At 39.4% G+C, this 21,271-nt stretch overlaps 1 protein-coding gene across 1 annotated transcript in view; it reads right to left on the bottom strand.

Moving 5' to 3' along the window:
* MAP7D2 (MAP7 domain containing 2) overlaps nucleotides 1-21,271 on the bottom strand; it is a 76,576-nt gene that overhangs the window by 28,068 nt on the left and 27,237 nt on the right. Inside the window, exons 2-3 of the mRNA XM_042809948.1 lie at nucleotides 7,611-7,688; nucleotides 4,738-4,901 (exon numbers count right to left, since the gene is read on the bottom strand). Of these exons, the coding sequence (XP_042665882.1) occupies nucleotides 4,738-4,901; nucleotides 7,611-7,688 (242 nt within the window). The remainder of the gene's footprint in view (nucleotides 1-4,737; nucleotides 4,902-7,610; nucleotides 7,689-21,271) is intronic.

Genomic DNA, 21,271 nt, shown 5'->3' with positions numbered 1-21,271 from the left:
TTATTTCAGCATCAGCTCTCTGCAGTTAGCTCCTTTTCTTTACTTTTATCTACTTTACTTTTTACTCCAATTTATGTTTCTACCCACACTCGAAGTAAAATGACCCTCCCAATTTTTTTTCATTAAAACACATAATCCTACAGAATCATTTTTCCTTCTGTAACCTAATTAACATTCTTACACATTAATAAAAAGATACAGTATGACAGCAGACAAATTTCATCTGAGTGATTAATGGTTTTCTTTAATCCTGCTCAGAGCAAGTACCAACAATATTCTCTAGTTTGCAAAGCACGGGATACACTCACGCCATGTACTATAATAAAACATTGTTCTAAAAATAAAATGGAATGCATGATTAAATAGTTTAAAGAGAAACAATTTTTCATACATATATGAAAGCTCACACCACTTGCATTCTGAGGTCAAAATCTTCAATTACACAATGTGGAGAGGATCATTTATTATCATCTGCAAAGAGCCTTTCATTACAGCACTATAGAACATAATGATTAAGCTTAATGAAACTCTGCAGATATAGGTTAGATAAAGAACAATATGAAAACCCTTTGCACAAAGGGTCATTAAAAAGCTGTTTAAAAAGCATTTTAAACGAGCACAAAACTGAATTTTAGAACTAGAAAGCCAAAGAAAATAACAGGGATGCAGAGAAGCACAGCATAAGCAATGCACATACCAATAATTTTCAATTACGACAAAAACCAAACAGCAAGACAAAGCTTTTCTTCATTAGCAAACACTGTGCAGAAGCCCTCCTGTGCTATAGGCACATTACCTCATTAAAGACATCCAAATTATCTGATCCTCTATAGGAACTCAAACTGCCATAGACAGAAAAATCTCTGCACTGGAGATGCAATTAACTTCCTCAAAAAAATGTACTGGACAAACTTTGCATGTAGGTTAAATTAAGAACAAATAACACCATAAAAAGAGAGACATCTACTGCTAGTGTCTGAAGTAAACGTTACTTTCCAAATTCCATAGTAATTCATGCACATTTTCCTCAGACTAAACAACAGAACAAACAGTTGGACTGCCTGAGTTTTAAAAGAAAAAGCAAAAATTAACTGTGAGCATACAAATAATTTGACTGAAGTACTTCCCTTTTGTCTATATAAGATATGACATAGATGTGAAAACAAAACAAAAAAAAGCTTCACAAATACTATGAGTCAAAATAATTTGTGCAAACAATTCTAAAACAATCTCCCTTGTTCTTAGAACACAAACACCTAACAGAGCCATATATAATATTAGAGAGGAAAAACTCTTCCTCTTTGCTTTATGTATTCATCAGCGTATAAGTAGCTGTTTCCTGATATTATCAGTTGGCCTCACTTTTATTAGAGTGCTTCTTCTACCTAACAACAGATAACTCTGTTATTTTCTATTTAAAGAATGGCTTTCAAAATTTGTAAAGCGTTTTTTAACTACCTCTCTGAATATAATTTATTGGTACTCCCAGCAATTTAAGATTATGGGTGTATATAAAATTCATATGGAAAAAGAGTGGGTGCATCAAAGGAAAACAAATAGGACAAATGAGGGCTCTGTTACTGCACGTGGGGAACTGGGGCAGCAGTTATGGCAGAAGGGAGCAGAGAGCAGAAGAGAGGATGCTCATTATTAGGAAAGGACTGAATTCTTCTCCTTGTGCCCACTGCATAGCAATCAATAGATTGCTTTTGCATAGCAGCCCCAACCAGTTTGCAGCAACATTTCTCTATTACTTGCATAACTGAACGTCACTCATTACATAAATGACTACAAAACATTTGGAAGACATTTATTAATTCCATACATTATAATTTGATAAGTAAATAACTGACACTACACCATTCTAAGGTTTTTGTATCTTGTGTTCAAGTGCTTTTTTTGTTGGTTTTTTTTTTTTTTCCAAACATAACAAATAATGTATGTACACCAAAACAAAAATCTAACTACAGAGTCTTCCCAGCACTGAGATGTGAGATGTTCTTTTCCATTTATCATTGAGTTTGCATGCTGGAACAGATTGGATTTGTCTGCCTTTTTACTAGTAGCTGTTCAAATAAAAATTAGTATATTGGTAGCATGAGTACTAATTTTACCAACTCCCTTTCACAATAAAACCAGCAGATTTTGTTAAAAAACAAATCTTTGAATAGATGGGTGCCATCACTCTCATCTGTGCTACTAACCTTGACATGGCCCTTACAAACAACACCCAAATTGTGTTATGGAATATGCAAGAAAGAGAAGAACACTGCTACTAAAGAGACTTCCCAATATGGAGTGCATAGTAACACATTTATCTACAATTTCCAAAGCAAATGGGAGCTTCAAGATGAAAAAAGAAGAAAAAAGAATAATGATTTAAGCAAACAAGGAGCAGCTTTTCCTTTACCTAGTTGCAACTCAACTGGCTGCTTGCTGATAAAATGAACTCATTAATACCTTCTGCTGCCAAACAACACATCTTCTTCCTTAAAGCTCATGGACTCATAATCCTAAAAGAGGGGGAAGCTTTAAAAGGAACATGGAAGGAAGGGTGCTGTTATTGAAGACTTCCCCTGATATGAAAGGTGCAGTCAATGGAGACAGCGCAAGGATGATTGCCTAAGGAGTGGCAAACACTTCCATCATACTCCACTAGAAGCTCCAGCTGCCCTGGAGAACAACTCTGCCAGAATATCTCCATTCCCATTAATACAGACTTTAACATAACCACCTCTTCCCTGGCAGGGGAGCAGAAAAAGCAGGCAAAATAAATTTTGGTCACTTCGTATTTGAGAAGCCTTTCATATGCAAAATACCCAAACAGAGAAGGCAGCAACATGGGAAGCAAACAATTCCCCATGGTTTAATAGCCATTTACCTCCCAAATTCCTACAGACACAACAATATTTTTTAGAGTGAGATTTATACAAACTGTGCCTATCAAAATTATGCACTGCCATCTGTTGTGTTAAAAAGCAAGATAAAAAGAAAACGACCTAAGGAAGACCTAAAGGCCAACCAGTAAGGCAGATTTGCAGCAAGGAAGAAAATCTACATGGCACTTCAGACACTTCATACACAGGTGACAACCAGAGCTCCAGTCCCCACCCAGTATATACCAGCCTTAAAGGCAGAAACACTGAGCACATGCTGTAGTGTATCAGCTCACTGGCCAGGGTGCATCCCCCACAAGGGTGGGAAACATGAGCTCAAGGCTCTTCCAGTAAAGACAACCTCAAATGTCCAAAATGACTCAGGAGCAGTGAGTAACTTGAAATGCCCCTAGCGCTGTAAATTCATCACCATCCTTACTCTTCCTTCCTACATTCATCTCTGGGCAAATACAGGAAAGTCTTTTACAGCAGATGGGGTACCTCAGTGATGAGATCCTTGGTCTGACCTGGAACAGCCTCGCTTCAGTTTGACAACCCCCACCCTGATTGCTCCAGTAATAATCATGATGGCAGGCAAAGAAAGTAAGTGGCTCATTTTGCCTACAGCTTTCCCCTACCCTGCCTGCCTCCAGTGCAGCTTGGATTTTGACATGGATTTTGCAGTGTTTGCATTAGCCACTACCCCCTGCATCTCCCATAAAGAAGAGCAATTTTGCTTAGCTGCAAAAGGTTATCACAGCTGGAAGTACTGGGGAAGGAGAACACTCGGTCAATGATGTTACCAAAGAAGGAGATAGGTCTCCTAAACCTTTGTTCCTGTTTTTGTCATTCTTCTTAAAATTTGAAGTGATCCACATGACAAAACATTTAAAAATGAATTCTCAGCAATTATGCAGAAGCCACAAGCACTATGTTACAGTTGAAAGAAGAATGGCAGGATACAATTTTCTTTTCAGGTTTCAGTAAAGCAGTGAAAAAAAATCAAACATAAGGAAAAAAGCAGACAAGTATGCTGTTCTGATCCCATGTGGAAATGTTTCATCTCTTCTGTAAGGACATTTCGATAAACTTGGGAGAAGGAAGGAATTAATAACTGCAGATTTCTATAACCTTTTCATATAGAAAATAAAGAAATATCTTCTCTTGATGTGTTGTTTTTTTTTTTTTTTTTCCCCTCTCTAAACCACTGTCCCCTTTCTCAAAAATCATTAATTCTTAATTAGTTGGAGTAGCAGTGCTGCATGTCATGCTGGGAGAAACACACACCTACTGGGTTCAGAAATCTGCATCAGAAATTGGACTCATTAGAGAAAAAAATTTCTCAGTAAAGAGTAGAAAAAAGGTGCAATTCTGTATAAATTCTGTTCTGCATGACAAGTTTAAATCAAGACTAGATTCTTCACTGCTTAAGAAAGAATTTCTGATTTCGTGTTACCAAGGAAATATGATTTCCTGAATATCACTTCAAGTTCACAGACAGTGCAAACAAATCAGCAAGAAAAATCTTGCCAGTTTATGAAAAAGCTGATCTGTAAGAGCTATCTTTTGGGATGCTCTTGCTTCTTCATGTAACAGTTGGAGTCCCAGATATGTTAGTATAAGTAGATGATTGTTTTGTGAGATCAGACAAAAAACAGGAGACAAAAAAAGCTTTGAAAAATGTTTTTGAGGTACAAGCAGTCGTGGAGTATTAATAGTTGTGATGTGGATGCAGCTCCCAAAGTAATGCCCATATGTCCCTGGGTCGAAGAAAGAAACACCTGCAGCACACATTGATACTCAGCTATGTTAATGCTAACAGACACAGCTGCTCTTCCATATGACTCCCAGTGGACCTTACCTCCTCCTCTTTAAGCTTTTGCCTCCGCTTTTCTTCAACCGCTGCTCTCTTCTGCTCCTCTCTCTGTCTCTGTTCCTCCAGTCTTCTCCACCGTTCCTCCACTTGCTTTTCATATTGAAGCTTCGCTCTTCTCTCCTTCTCTAGTATCTGCTGTTCCCTAGCAGCTTAGGCAGAGAAAAAGGTGTGTTTCAGATACATATATATTGGCTGGCAATATATATATGTAATCCTTCAGCAGCTTTAAAGGCAAATTCTTTTTTCAGACCTAACAAATGTACTCACTAGGTTTTAAAGTTAATTATCTTCATATGCTGATTCACAAAAGCCTTTGGAATTTCTTTGCAAGCAAAAGCCGTTGGAATTTCTTTAAAACAATGATTCTCTTCACAAGGCTGCCTTCAAAATAAATACTAAAAATATGTATCAGCTATACTCCCCACAAAGCTTTGGAAATATATAATCCTGTAATTTGATACTACCTGCTACCTTCCAAGAATTAAAAAAAAAATACTATTATGGAGAGTTTCTCTAGTTGCTTATCCCAAATGGAGTCATAATTTTTGTCACTACCTTGTTACAAAATTCAGACTGCAGCACGATGTGCAGGACTGTTGCTTCAGATTTACACCAGGAAAATAAGTAGCAGAAGTTAATTTGACAAATTGTGAAAAAAATCTATTTCTTGTTCAAGTGCATTCCATAAAGAGGCACAAAATGGGTCAGTAAGCATTCTTACATGCACACAAGTCTGTAACATCATATCAACATACATATAGCCAATATGAAACAAAGAATATTAACACAATTGATGAGCTAAGAACTTAAAAGCTAGGGAAAATCAGAATTAGCATGGGTTATACAAGAGCAGATCCTTCATTCTGCTCACCTCTTAGGCCCCAGTTTACTCTTCCAGTTGCTGTTTTCCTTGTTCAGCAAATCACTGCCCTGTGAGTGTTCTCTCTTTCAACTTTTTTCCATCAATCCTAGGCTCTTTCCCAGCTATCAATTTCCTCTTCACAGATCAGATTTCTTCCCCCAGCTCCTTGCCCTTGGGCTCTTCATCTACAGCTGCAGCCTTCAGTCCCTTTCAGCCTCCCTCTGTCCCTAAGCCAGAGACCCCCTAGGAGACGCAGTCCTTTCCCAGTAGCCACATTTCTTCCCCTTTGATTACCAGATCCTTGTAAGATACTTTCTCATGTCCAACCTGCTTTACAGAATGCCACCTTACTCTTGCCAGTAGCATGGTTGATTGTGCCTTCCCCTTTTGCCTATTTCATGTCTACCTCAGGAAAGAGTGATATGAAAGGCATGTTAGTGCTGTAGGCAAGTCTAGACTTCTCAGAATAAATTGGACCTGCCAATAGATAAGTTACCTCAGATACAGTGGAAGAGGAGAGACAAGTCCCTAATTGTTGATGACTACTAGCCATGCCAGGTAGAACAGGTGAAAACTGCATGTAGGAGTTGATAAAAGACAAAAAATAAAGTGAGCTGTTGGAGACTGTACTAGTTACCTTTCAAACAAGTAGGTGAAACCCAGGACCGATTCTGGACAGAGAAGCAAACCATTCTGACACCAAGACATAAACACAATTCTTGTTTCTTGATTTAGGAATACTAAACCATTGGTTAATGAATTTGGCTTTGACGAGGAGATGATTCTATATTGCTGTAAAAATACTTGCTGGGTGCGTAAATATTTGCCCTTCTGGAGAACTCACTGCTTTTTTTCTGAACTTCTTTAATGAATCTGACAGAGACAAATAGCTACTAAGGCCAAAATCCAAAGGTCTTGACTCTTGCAGGGGTTTTAATTCTAACCAAGTATGTTTTCAGAAGGCACATACAGTGGCTGGAGACAAGAAATGCAACCAATAACTTTCAAACCACCTGGGCTAGCTGCTTCCCAGATTGTCCAGCTTTCAGTTTTCCTCCGACTTCCTCTTTTCCTCTTTAACCCACCTCCCCTTTTCCTCTTTAATCCAAATCCTTCCCACTCATCACCTCACCTTCTCAGGAGCCAGCAAAGAAGGGATAATCAAAGTGACAGGAAAGGTAGTCTAGACTGAATATAGCTATAAGAGATAAAACTAAGACTGGTGCATGCCCCATACGGACAGAATTTCTGGGGAGATTAACTACTAAAAATTTTAATCACCACTAAGCAGATTTCCACATGAACTACAGAAAGAAATCTTGCTCACCAAGCTCACTGCAGTAAAAAAAAATCACATTTCAGGCCTCAGGTTTTGTCAAGACATTTGGGGGGGGGAGGGGAGCGAGGTTGAACAGTTCATTTCTCTGCAAAATTTCCCCAGCATTTCCTTGGAGATGTTAGTAGACTAAAAACAACTGGTCATTATAAAAACTCTGAAATCAATGCTTCGGAATTTGATGAATTGATTTTTTTTTTTTTAATTCCCTTGAACAAAGATTGTTATAAAACTTGAAAAAATAATCCACTTCATGCAGGACTTAACAACTCTGTGGTATATTTTCATAGGACTAAAACTTAACATGCTAAAATTAAGGCTGTTTTACCAAATAATCCTACATATTAATATAAATGTTATTCGAGGCTTATTTCAGGTTTTTTGTTTGTTTTACAAATACAAATCCTAACAGTCAGCACATTAACCTACATTCAAAAGTACATGTATCACAGAAGAAAGTCAATCAGTTGCTGCAAAATATGAAATACTTGAATGGAAATTAAAGAATGCACCCATTAGTTTTAAAGAAGTAATATAAGTCATAAAGGCTAGTAACAGACTAAACAACAGTGTTTAAAACTCAAAACAGAAGAAATGTCATGTAACTGAAGTCTAGTAGCATATATACATGAATAATACAGACACTTCCCACCATCTTACCAAGATATTTCTCTCTTTCTTCTCTTCGTTCTTTTGCTAGTCTTTGTCTTTCATCAGTTTTTAGAAATCCATCAATGGCTGAAGTGAGAAAGAGAAGAAAAACAAGTGTTAGTAAAACCAAAGAAGCATCCCAAAGAACTCTCTGCTTCCTGCAAATTGAATCTAGCGCATGTAAAGCCCGGACAACAGAAATGACTTTGCACTTGGTGGAGGCAGATGGGTTAACAATCTCTTACCTACTGCTGAAGTCCAAACACACCTCATCGGCCTAAGCATCCGGCTCTTCTCAGTGTGAACAAACAAGCTCTTAGTGCTCATTTTAAAGTTTGTATGTTTCTTGGGAAACATCATAAAGATGCAATCAATGTCCCTTCCACTTTGGTAGTAACCTCAAAAGTGAGATCTTGGCTATCAAGTTTAGCCAAGTTTTTGGCTAACAAAAATAAAAGGCAGTTCAGGAAAGCAATAGAAACAGTATGTAGTTCTCTCATAGCTTAATGCTGTGTGGAGTCCCAGCCGTCGTATTTGCAGCCTCCCAGCCCACAGGAAACCACCAGCACCAACTCACTGCAACAAGCAGTAATTACTGCAGGATGAGGCTAGGCAGACAGCAGCCCTTCTGCTTCCTTTTCCAGGTAGGAAACAGTTTCCCTCCTCCAGTCGGTACCTACAAGCACATTACTCACCTGGGAGGAGGTTGCTTTGTTTTATAGCCAGACATTGCAGCAAGGCCCAATCCACTGAACAGCATGATTTGGCCCGAAGTCAGAGCATGACACATGAGGAGGCTGGGAGACACCTGCCTTTGCACCCTGCAAAGAGCTGATGGCTGGGTCTTCACAGACTCCTCCATCCCAAACACCACACACAAGCTCTCCAGGCCCTGCTTTCTGGACAAGCCTTAGCCACTGACTTGAGAGAGCAGCTAGCTGACTGCATCCTTCCAACAACAGGGCCTCCAAAGCCCTCGTTTCTCTCTTTACTTCCAGGATCTCCTGGGGTTTTAGCAGGGCCGCAGTGCACACAAGCAGAGGGTTTCACAGCAGTTTATATCCTCCACCATCATTATTTGGGCTCTCTGCTGAGTTTCCATATAATGGAATTCCTTCCCCTTTTGCACAAAGAACTGAGTTGGTCTTTTTTTTTTTTTTTTTCAGATAAATACAATGGAAAACCGACTTGGATTGTAACCGCAATTCTCCTTCCCAAAAATCACACTTCTAGGCTCAGGGGGCATTCTGCCCATGGAAGCAAAGCTTGTACAGAGCGAGGACTTTTCTGTAAAGGGAACTGCTATGTAGTAAGTTTGAAGACCAGCCTCAGTGGCCTCTTGTGGCTAGGAAAAAATGCCAATGCTCACACAGACAGCAACTGCCCAAAGGCAGCCAGGTCCATGGCAAATGGCAACTACAGCTGTCGGCTGGGTAGTTACACCAGGAATGTGTGGGTCAGATCAATATCTACTTATGACCAAAGACTCATCCTACTTCCAAACTAGTCCAGTTGTTTGTTCACTTGGCTGCCATTAATTGTCAGATTTGACAAGCAGTGAGAGCAGCAACTGAGTACAGCAAACGTGACAGGGGGTTGTAACTACTAGGAAGGGCCTGCATTTAAGTGCCTAAAAAGAAGAAGCCTGTTGTCAGCATGGTTAAATTACAGTTCCAATTAATGGAAAGTTATTTGAAGATCTGAAACTAAAAAACAACTTGGAAACTACAATTTAGACTAGAAGGAGCAGATACGAAACCAAATCTGGATGAAGATCCCACGGAAGGAAGATTGGTCTTGAGAGCAAGCACAGGCTGCAGGCAGGGAAGGAGACGCACAGAGGCAGGAACTGAGCTCTTAGGAGTGAAGGGGAGCGGTTAAGAAGTGGCACCTGAAGAATGGAAAACTGGATGGCAGTGAACTGGAGGGATTGGAGGAGCCTCTGATTCGTGTTCATAAAACAGTGTGCTGACTATCACTGCCCTCCTGCTTCCAGCAAATACCTATGAAATCTACAGATTAAATTATGTCCAATAAAATTATCAATAAAATTGCCAATAAAATTACAGCAATCTATTTCTACTGTGTTTGCTTTATGAATGCAAGTGGGTAGAAGTGGATCTAAAAGCTCCAGCCTTGTCACAACTGCCACAGCTATCCCAAGCTGACATGGGATGAAACTTCCACTTTTTTAGATTGCCTTCCTCAAGACTACAGATGTCTCAATCCCACCAGCAATATTAAAAAGACCGTCAAGGTTGTACTGCCAGATGCTTAAGAAATGAGAATGTATAAGAATTAAAACAGTCTGCACATTCCTTGTTTTGCTTCCTTCCAGACATATTATTATGTATTTTTTCTTTTTAGGTCCCTTGGCTTATGCAGTACATAGGATGAACTTCCTCAAGGAGTAAACCAAGTTCATAACAAAGGAATTGCAGTTTATGCTTCCTGCTTCATTTCCTTCTGAAACTGGAAAGTGTTTAGAAAAAGAAAGAGAAATAATTTGAAGGCTGCCCTGGAGAAGAACACCCCACACTTGGCTATGTCACAGAAGAAACAACAAAATACATGGGATGACTGTTCATTAAAGGTACAACTCACCAATGCAGAAATGAACTGTGTGGAGGAAAACAGCATGTGATCTCTTGAAACACAGACATCATAACCGCATACGCATGCAGCAAGGGTAGCATTAAAATAGCACAGGCGTCTTAGAGCTTTGAAGGCTGGAATAATATTCCCTGGGTAGTAACTTCTATTCTAGCATGATTTTTAAGGCTTCAATTTGTTTAATACATGCCTTCACGCAATATACATTATAAGTGTAATGGGTACACCAGCTATTTGCGATGAGAAATTTGATTAACGATAGGAATGCAAGTTCTGTTTTGCAAAACAGAAATGAACAGCAAGCTAGCACAGACAGCTCTACAATTACAACACTACACCATCTCTCTTTTGTAACACGAACTACCGGTAGATGGCAGAACAAGGTTTAAATGAAAAAACAAAACCACACAGCAAAAATGCTTTCACTGTGACGTAGGAAGTGACCTCAGGTTAATATTTTGCACATTCAGCTTTATCCTGAGCTTTCTTTATGTTTAACTAAAGCAGCTTAAAAAGGTGTGTAACAGTTGCACAACATTTAAGACACATAAATATACGCCAACCAGAATAATGAATATGAAGAATCACTAGCAGAAAATTCTTCCTTTACCCCCAGTCTTGCAAAATATGGAAAATGCCCAATTAACAACAACAAAGATGTTACGGTAAGGAGCTGCTCTCTTCTCCCTTCTCCAAGTAAGTTGCTGCTACTTATATTTTATTTCTCAGCTCCACTCTGCAAAAATCCCTTTTCAGGAAGTCCCCATTCTCAAAGGCTGCTGTGTGTCAGTTAGGTTGTGTCTGACCATTGGGCTAATTTCTCAAGGCTGTGCCTCTTTTTTGACTGAAGAGAGTCAGCTGCTCCTCTGGGACTTTGTTACAGGAAGCATTTCTAAAGAAGATCGTAACTTAAAACCAGTTAAAACATTAGCAGCCTTGCAGCAGCAACCTGCCATCTAATGCTGAAAGACTATTTCAACATTTCGTTACTTTGAAATAAATACTCAGAACTAAAAATTGACATGTTAATCAGTTTCAACTCTTTTTGATGGGCAACGTATATCTATTTAGACAGATGAAACAGTGCCAGAACATGTACACTTATTACACACTATATACCACTGCATAAACTTCTTGGCTATTGCTAAAGACAGAAAGGAAGATTCTTGTGTTCTGACAAGGCACAAGGCAAGCTTTGTCTTTTGAAACCCATCCCCTGCTACTGGTTGAGAATACAAGTACTCAAGCAGGACAGTCAGGTTGTTGGAAGCTGAGAGTATGTTTCAGTAGGATGAACGAGTTGCCTAGACACTTCCTCTTCTGAAATTTGCACTGGAGCAGCAGCAAACAGGTATGGCTCCTATTCATAGATTTTCTTACTTCGTTTTTAAACCTGCGTAGTCTCCTGTACTCTATAATATCCCATCATGTTTAGTTACATGTTTATATACAGGAGATACTCAAGCCTTTGGTAGCAGACACCCCAATGAAGAAGTTAAGTGGAGATCCAAGGCCAGCTTTAGATAACGCATTTAGAACTTTGACCACGTTGCATAGTCTGTTCAAGGCCGTTAGACCTTTGTCCATTCTACACAGCAACATTCCACCTTTGCCACTGCATACATCACCTAAAATGACATTGCTGTGTTGGTGAAATTCCTAGTTCAAATGCACTTCTGTCAGAGGGAAAGCAATTTTCTTATGTATCATGTATGGTGTTCAGGGAGGCAATACAGCTGGATGCTCACAGAATAAGCACCCACCAGCATGTAGGTGGCCTTGATAGCAACGTGGGGAGCAGATCTGTAGAGCAAGCCACACAAATGAACCACTGCACTTACCACCCACCCTTCTGCTGGCAATCTCCACTGTTTCAAATTATATTTATCTCAGTTGATAGAATCAAGGTTTTACTCCTTGGGATCTGCTTTTCCTCCTTCAAGACTGTTCTTCGAAATAACAAAGAACATGCTTTTCCACCTGCTGCTGCTTTCCAATGCTGAATGAAGAAATATCGTATTCTTCAATTTCATGGTGACTGACTATACTCTGCAGGGAGACAAAGGTTTAAGATGGCATATGACTGGGGTCATGGAGGACTATTTCCATCAAGAAAAAGCATTTTTTCTGAACTTATAAGATATTGCTGAGAGGCTTTCAGGTAAAGTCTACAGGCAAACGACAGATGAGCCTTACAGTTATGTCAATAAAATCCCGTAGAACTTCCTCTTTTTTGATAACAGCCTTTTATTAAGTTTAATTTAAGAAGCTTGCTTATTGCATTGCACTAAAAAAAAAAACAAAAAACAAAACAAAACAAAACAAAACAAAACAAAACCTACAAAGGAACATAATTTTTCAGTTGCAGCTAGTTAATTTTATTGCTAGGTTTGTCAGTACAGACTTCAAATATAACTAGAAAAAAAGGTATTTTCTATTATGTCAGAGATAACAGGGAAGTTATTTGTTATTATAAAGATGTTAAGTGGACAAAGTCATTAAGGGCAGACTCAGTTGCCAAACACAGTGGCATTTCAGATACCCAGGGCTAATTGTGTAAGACGTGGCCTGGCAAGTATCAGAGAGAACCTGCCAGGTATCTGCACACTCCAGTTAAACAACTGGGACACCGCGTGTCACAAGATGCCAGTTTCGTGTTTCTGATCCCCACACTAAATGTTCAAGGTTTTCATTTGCATCAGGATGTATACCATACTAACACAAAGATAACAGTATGAAAATATATCGCACAAACACCTTATCAGCTCCCTGGGACTGCATGCCCTGCGTATAAGCTGTACCTAGCCATAACAGGGCCCCAGGCAGACTCCAGTATCACAAACATAGCAGTTAAGTCTCACAGGTCATCAGAGAGCAGATAATATACACTAGCAGAATTTTTGTCATTTATGAAGACATTAATGATCACTGAACAGATCTGTGTTAGACAGCCTAAGATGCAGCAAGCCCATACAAAGCAGCTGCACTGAGTTAATGTGTGTTCCATATTGCCATTTCTTTTAAGTGCTTTGGCAGCCACTCACTCACACAGGAGGGAGACAGGAGTTTCAGGCTGAACTTACCAGTCCCCTTCACCAATATGTGGTGCACACAAATCTTCACAGGTGTGTTTTTCAAGACTGCAATAGACCTGTCCCTTCAACTCACTACTACTGGTGGTTAGAAAAAGTGCACTCAAAAGGGGATGAATGGTGAAAGTTCAACCACGAGTCTAACCATGGTTGTTTGGTTTGTGGCTTTTTTTTTTCCCTGAAGAAAATGAAGATTAAAAAAAAAATCTTGTGTCATGTTTATGAAGACAAAGTTAAATACACAATTTCTAAGTGAATCAGTTTCTTCAAGTACTCTGTATTCCTACCTCTGACAGTGTAGGTCCTAGTTCTGTCAATGTAGATCCTAACTAACCCTTTCAACCTCACTATAGCTGAAAAATTCTCTCAAGATGTTCTTACACATAAGAATGGATACCATGCATGATAATAATTTCATTCAAATAAATATAAACATTTTAATCCTACACTTGTTTCTGGAAATGTTGTTATTCATTAGCACAGATTTTTAGCATCAGATCTTGACAATACTCAAACACACCAACTCCCTTCCAGAACTATTTACTGTCTGAACGCAGCTAGTTTGAAAATGCTTGCAGGACTTCTTTACACACAAAGCTTGGGTAAAGAACCATTCTCAAGCCCTCACAGAAGCAGTGTCATTTCTCTGAGAAGTTTACCTTTGTAGCACACCTGAAAACCTACAAACTAATGCCCAGTGGATTTTCATATGCTGCAAGATAAAGCCCATGTAAAGACATGCAGAGCTGGTAAATAAGCATAAAAGAGAACCCTCTCTGTCATATAAATCATATTGTGTTCCTTTTCCCTATGCTTACCTTCTATGATGCTTGGTTAGCAAAGAGGAAGGAGAAAGACGACAAGAAGAAAGGAGGTTCCTTTTGCTTATTGTATATCTTTCACACAGCAATTAGTAACAAATGGGATTCATTCCTCTGCTAGAAGACAGGCAACTACTGTTAATAGTGCCATACAGAACACAAAATAAAATGTTCCTATATATGAACATTATGTCCAGAGCCTTAGCTAATTTTTCTGAGTGCCCTAATGTGAGTTTTAAAGCAGCTATAGCTCCAGCAGTCACTGATCAAAGTAATGACAGCCTTAGGGTTAGCTACAAGACAGCCCTGCAACTGGGGTCCTGTCTTCATTTTGCTCCTGTTCCCAATGAGACCTTTATCTCTTGAACATCAGCAGATGCAGTACTTCACATCAAGATATTTCTTATACGAATAATTTTCAGATATATTTATTCTTAAAAAAAAAAGGACTTTATACAGTATTAGAATTATAAGTATTAAAAACCATTCAATTTCATCTTACAATAATTTAAGCAGGCTTTTAAAAAAAAACAGAGCTTGATTTTAAGTACATATTTCTTTCCTAGTAAATGTAGACATTTTCAGTGTAAAAGGCTATCATATTTAAAGAGGCACTGTTTGAGATGTGGAAAAATCAGTCTCTGAAATTGACCCAGTCACCACTTTTTCTTATCAAGAAGGCACTATAATTAAAGCTTTTAGGAGTATCAACCAAAAATAATAATGTAGTCTTTTTCCCGTTCAGAGACCCACCAAGCTTATGGTGAGAAGTAGAACAAAACAAGTAAATCCCAAAGGAATTTGTGCATTCCCAACTCTACCTTGATAACAGATTCACACTACGCAAACTCCACATCCCAATGAAGCCAGCCTTTTCTAACCCACGCACTGATCAACCAAACCTATGCCACTAACAACTAACCACTAGCAACTAACTTCTGTGCCTGATCATGGGCTACTATTTCAGCACCTGATGAATGGAAAAAAAAAATCAATGTTTTTTCTGGAATGAAAACCATGCATTCTGTCACAAGAAAAAAAAAAAAAAAAAAAAAAGGAAGAAAAAAATAAACAGTACTTCTAACTCATAGTTATCATTTTGAAAGTCAACAGAAGCAGGGTTCAATAAGGAGCAATTTTGAAGAGCTGGAAATAGGCTGAAACAACAAACCAAACCTCAAAATTATGAACATTATAGCTGCAATGTTTTTCCCTCACTATATAAGCTTTTTATCCTTCCATGCACTTATTGCACTTCTCTTAAATCAGCAACTGTCCTAACGTGCACACACTGGTTTGCTTGCACAGTCCAGTCTCACTGACTCCAGCAGAACTACTTTGTCAGAGCTGGTAGACATAATTCATCAGGCCCAGTGAGCCATCACATACCTTGTCCAAGCCTGAAAGAGGCCCTGTCACCCATGCACTGTCATAAACACCAACTTTAGGACAAGAAGCAACGGTCTTATGTTGCACCAGGGGAGGTTCAGGTTGGTTATAAGGAAAAATTTCTTCTCAGAAAGAGTGGTGAGGCAGTGGCACAGGCTGCCCAGAGAGGTGGCAAAGTCACTTTCCCTGGAGGTGTTCAAGAAATGAGTGGATGTGGCACTGAGAGACATGGTTAGTGGGTATGGTGGTGGTGAGTTTAGAGTTGGACTCAATGATCTCAGTGGTCTTTTCCGATTGCAATGATTTTATGATTAATGAAAAAATGCTTTTATTGGGAAGGGCATCTATAAATACCTTAAATACTGCTTGGCTAGTTCACTTAATCTTACAGACTCAGCAGGAAATATTGTCATTGTAGGCCAGTAAGCCTTGAGTCACGGTCATTTTGCTCCAGTTATCTAACAGAAATGCTGTAGAATCACACACAATTCTTTTTTTATCCAACTCAGTGATTTCAACCCGAACAACAGCATTTCAAGGACGTACACAGCAATACAAACAAAATTCAATCTCTTTTCAAAAATTTGGAAAATGTCAGTTTAAAAACAAAAACAAAAACAGATATTCATTATTACTCACTGAAACTAAAAACAACAGTTTTGCATCCTCAGTGTAGCCCAGGACACTTCAACTCTTCACTAAAAATTTCCTTCTGGACTTGTGCTACACATTCACAAATTAGTATCTGTTGATTGCACGTATTTTTGATTAGGCATTAAATAACCAAAGCCCAGTGAAAATTAGGATTTCAATGAAATACACTGACCTGTTAAGCAGCAAGTGATATAAAAACTATCAGCTTTCTCCACCTAACTGGCTTTGCTGGTATATAGCACTGAAAACTGACCTTATTCTTTAGCTCTATTACAGCTTTCATTGCTCTGCTGCACTCAGTGATAGCTAAAGCCTATGAAGACAGCAAAAATGAAGGGCAGACATGCTATATATTATGAGCTTTAGCTATGTCCTTACAGACACAGCAGTCCTACATAGCCCTCAGGTGGACACGCAGCCTATCTGCAGCCGGAGCTCCACTCCTGCTGTTTCAGTGGCTTTTTTTGGTTGTATTTCTTTTTCTCCCCCTCTGACAATGACAGCTCTCACTCAAACCTTCACAGCAACTTCCAATGCTGCAATTTACAACCAAGGGGTGCAGGAGCCAGTATTTGCAAAGGTGCTTATTTGGAGAAGACAGACAGTTCCCACACACAAGCCCTTAGAAAACTTACAGCATACTGCTGGGAAGGGCTGATGTGTTCACTCTCAAAATACTACCAGCCTGAGCTATATCCCCTATAACACCTGGCAGTGGGGCTGTTTCCCCTCCTGTCCACCACTGCATGAGCCACAGTTCTTTGCTAACATCCTGCTTCATACTGGAGAAGTGGAGATGATTTTCCCACCTTGGCATCAGCCTGGAGCATTGGTCACATTGCCCGGATCAGGATATTCAAGCGCTCTGGCAAAGCTTGATGTTGCACTACTGGAGCTGCATTCACCTGAAAAGGAATAGCACCTGTACAGAGTACCTGCAAATCTCCAGGTTCAGGTGGATCAACCTGGGGGTCAGAAGGACTGTGTTTTGAGGGTCATCCTGAGGAGCCAAGGCAACCTCTTGCATGGTCTCTGCATGCAGGGCTAGAGGGGCAAAGCAGACACCTGCGGGAAAGCAAGTGCTTGCAGATGGGCCAACTGCTAGGGATTAGAGAGAAAAAGGGAAGTCCTATAATCTAACTTCTGAGTAACCCAAATGTCCAGGTTCTTATACAAAACCGTGACACAGCAAACCTACAGTTAGCTTGTAAGGCATTCTTCTCCAGCACTGAGTAGAAATTACAACATAGATTTGTCAGTGGTTGTTTTTTGTTTTTGTTTTTTTTTTTTTTTCCAATATTATCTTCAAAAACAAAAGTAATCTAAAAAGGAATAACTGTTGAAGAAACAATAAAACAGCGTTTCAATCTGTGGATAAAGAAACCACACAGAGAACACATGAGCTTGGTGAAGGAGCTGATCAGACAATGCAATTTGCAAGACGTATCACTGACCTTAAACAATTGAATCCAGATGTGTGTAGAGACAACTCCGTAAAATCATCCTGCTAATACTTATTTCATTTCCAGTCTAATTTACTTCAGTCTAGCAGAGCTATTTGTTCTTTGCGATTTGCTATGAGTTTTAGAAAAAGTATATAGAGAATCAAGAATATCTGTTGGGCTTGTAACAATGCTTACAAAAACACTACTGCCCGTATATCCTTCATTTCCAACACACACCTACTTTATTTTCTCTAGACAATGGAGTTTACTTTTCAATGTTACCTTCATTTTTCACAATACCCTGCTCTTCATCATTAAGTTGGTGACGACTGAAGATGTGGAGAAGACTTCAGAATGTTTCCCTTCTATTCTTTTTGGTGAGCGAAATGAACATAAAGCATTTAACAAAAGCAAAGTAACAAAGCACTGATGACTTACAAACATGGGCTCCCATCAATTACTAATCTAAAAGGCTTCCAACTTTCCTATGCCCCAGGCTGGTACATGCTGAAACTACCTGCTACACCAACAGAAAAAAAAAACAACCAAACAACTGGATTTCTGATGAAGGAAATGCATTTCCCCTGTCATTTCACAAAAGCTTCAAAAAACAAGCAAAGCTGATTAATCCAGAGTGGATATTAGCAAGTGAACTTTATCCTCTATGGACTTGACCATGATTAGGAGCAGGAATTAAAATGTTTCTTTTACCAGGCTTCACACTAATAATACTAACCGTGGACTCATTTAAGGGAAAGGAAGAACAGCCACTGATATATCACAATGAAAGTGACATATTATAGGAAAAAGCACAGCATGCTCAGAGGGAGAAGAAGCTTCTACAATTAGATGTCTTCCTTTACCCTATTTCCTTGCATTCTGATAGGTGTTTTAGGCCAATATGTTTCATAAAGAGAGACATCCAGTCTCACTGACCTTGCCTGCTCCACTCTGATGGACAGACAATGTTTCATTAAACCAGCCAAAAGCCATTTGATCTAGTGAGTTACTATCGGAAGAATAATCTTCAAGACCAGAAGGCAGCATGCAGACAAACTGATGTGCTAACAAAACTGAGGCTGATAATTTCTGCATTCCTTGAAGTTAAGTGAACCTATGTTCCTAAATACTGATTTCATTTGATCTTTTGCACTTGAAAAGGTGCTAAAAAGATTAATCTACTTTATTACCACTACAGCAGATAAATCTTCATTTAATCTGTAATTTCTCAGAGGATTATTCACCGAGTTTCCGCTCTAAATCTTCTTATTTGTTTACGTAAATTCAGAACACTAGTCACGTTATCAGCTCTTGTGGTCTGCATCTGGAGTACTACATCCAAGCCTGGGGCCCCCAGTACAAGAAAGACACAGAACTCTTGGAACGGGCCCAGAGGAGGACCACTAAGATGATCAGAGGGCTGCAGCACCTCTCCTATGAAGAAAGGTTGAGGGAACTGGGATTGTTTAGCTTGGAGAAGAGAAGGCTCCAGGGAGACCTCATTGTAGCTTTCCAGTACTTGAGGGGAACGTATAAACAGGAAGGGGAATGGCTGTTTACATGGGCTGATAGTGACAGGACAAGGGGGAATTTTTTAATTAAACTGAGGCAGTGGAGATTTAGGTTAGATATTAGGCAGAATTTTTTCACCCAGAGAGTAGTGACGCACTGGAACAGGTTGCCTAAGGAGGTTGTGGATGCCCCATCCCTGGAGGCATTCAAGGCCAGGCTGGATGTGGCTCTGGGCAGCCTGGTCTGGTGGTTGGCGACCCTGCACACAGCAGGGGGTTGAAACTGGATTATTGTTGTGGTCCTTTTCAACCCAGGTCATTCTATGATTCCATGGTTATTTCAGGGTAAGAATTTGTAACTTTCACTAATGCCCTTATTTGTGAGGGTCACAACCCAAAGTGAAGTTTTGTGTGATGTACAGAAGTGAATTGCATGCAGTTTTCAATGTCATGCCAGGACTGCCTCTCTGCATGGACATTTCAGTAAAATGGTTGTGTGCCATCACAGAGTAAAAAAAGTTACTTGTTTGGTTCAAAAACTAAAAATGCTTATTATCTCAGTGGTAGAGTCACCATCCCTGGAGGCGTTAAAGAACCATGTGTGGATGTGGCACTGAGGGGCACGGTTAGTGGGCACAGTGTGGTGGGCTGGTGGTTGGACTAGGCAGTCTTAGAGGGCTTTTCCAACCTTAATGATCCTATGATTCTGTGAATATAACTCCCTTTAGCTCACTTATTACATCACATCTTGGTTGATGGCTTACAGGTAATTATTGATAGAGGGCAGAGGGACAGACAGATAAACATGATTCTCCCTGCTTCATTTACTTTTGAAACTAAGGCAGACAACAGAAACCTTGAAATGGCAGCCAGGCACTTAAAACCAGATTCCAAGTCCCTTTATCATTTGCATGCTCTGAGAAACAAAGTGCACTCAGTGAGCAAGGACACTGCATCTCACTAAGGGTTTTTCTGTCTTCATGGTCCCTACTCACACTTGTTTTTTGTTTGTTTTATTATAAACTTTCAGAAGCAAATCAGCAACTCTAATGCCATTCTTTTCCTAATACTTCAGAGTATCTAATTAATTGCCTGCCACTTTAAGCCTGCCACAAACTGGCAGGCTTAAAGGAAGGCAGGCAGGGATGCTGTACAAAATATGCACTTCAAGAGGTGCTTAATCCATTGTTATGACATGAAATTGACAACATAATCTGATAAACAATAATGAAATAATAATTTTCAGAGGAATTTTTTTGTTGTTGTTTCTTCATAAAAAGCAGAATAAGAAACTGTTAGCTGTTGCAGTTTATCAAACCAGCATTATTATTCAAAACTGAATGATAAATGAGCTTAAATAAATCTTTTGCAAGGAACATAATAAACTCTAAAAGGAAATGAAGGTAATTATTTGCACTAGTGAAGAGCAGTATATAGTACTTGATCTAGTGGCTGGCAGTCCCGCCAGTGGCAGGGGGTTGGAACTTGATGATCCTTGAGGTCCCTTCCAACCCAGGCCATTCTATGATTCCATGATAAAAGCAGTAAGACTTAAAGAGAGTCTTGCTCAAAACAGCTACTGCACTCAGACTGAAGTCACACTGATTCCCTTATCTGTATTGAAGAAGAGTTAAAGAATATTTCTGATAGTTACTGAAGAAGACATCATAATAATCTCAAAGACAACACTCCTCAACATTATTTGAAGACATCATCTTTTTCCTTTCTTTTCACAGAATCATAGCATCTCCAAGGTTGGAAAAGATCCACAGGCTCACCCAGTCCAACCATCCACCAATCAGCAATAGCTCTCACTAAACCCTGTTCTTCAACACAACATCCAAACATTCCTTGAACACCTCCAGGCCCATTCTACTATATGACCACTATTTCAGAGAAGTAGTATTTCCTAACATCCAGCCTGAATCTCCCCTGGCACAGCTTGAAGCCATTTCCTCTGGTCCTATCACCGTTTACATGAGAGAAGAGGCTGACCCCCAGCTCACTATAACCTCCCTTCAGGTAGTTGTAGAGAGAAATAAGGTCTCCCCTGAGCCTCCTCTTCTCCAGACTATTTTCAGAAATGTTAAAAACATAGTTTACTAAGTCATTCAATTTCACTCTCAAAATGACTCCAACAAAGAA

The sequence above is a fragment of the Centrocercus urophasianus genome, unplaced genomic scaffold, assembly GCF_019232065.1.
Source record: "Centrocercus urophasianus isolate 14NV4802_14NV808 unplaced genomic scaffold, USGS_Curo_1.0 seq_12, whole genome shotgun sequence".
NCBI lineage: Eukaryota > Metazoa > Chordata > Aves > Galliformes > Phasianidae > Centrocercus > Centrocercus urophasianus.
Note: the sequence above shows the minus strand (reverse complement) of the source record. Positions and strands in the feature narration are given on the sequence as shown.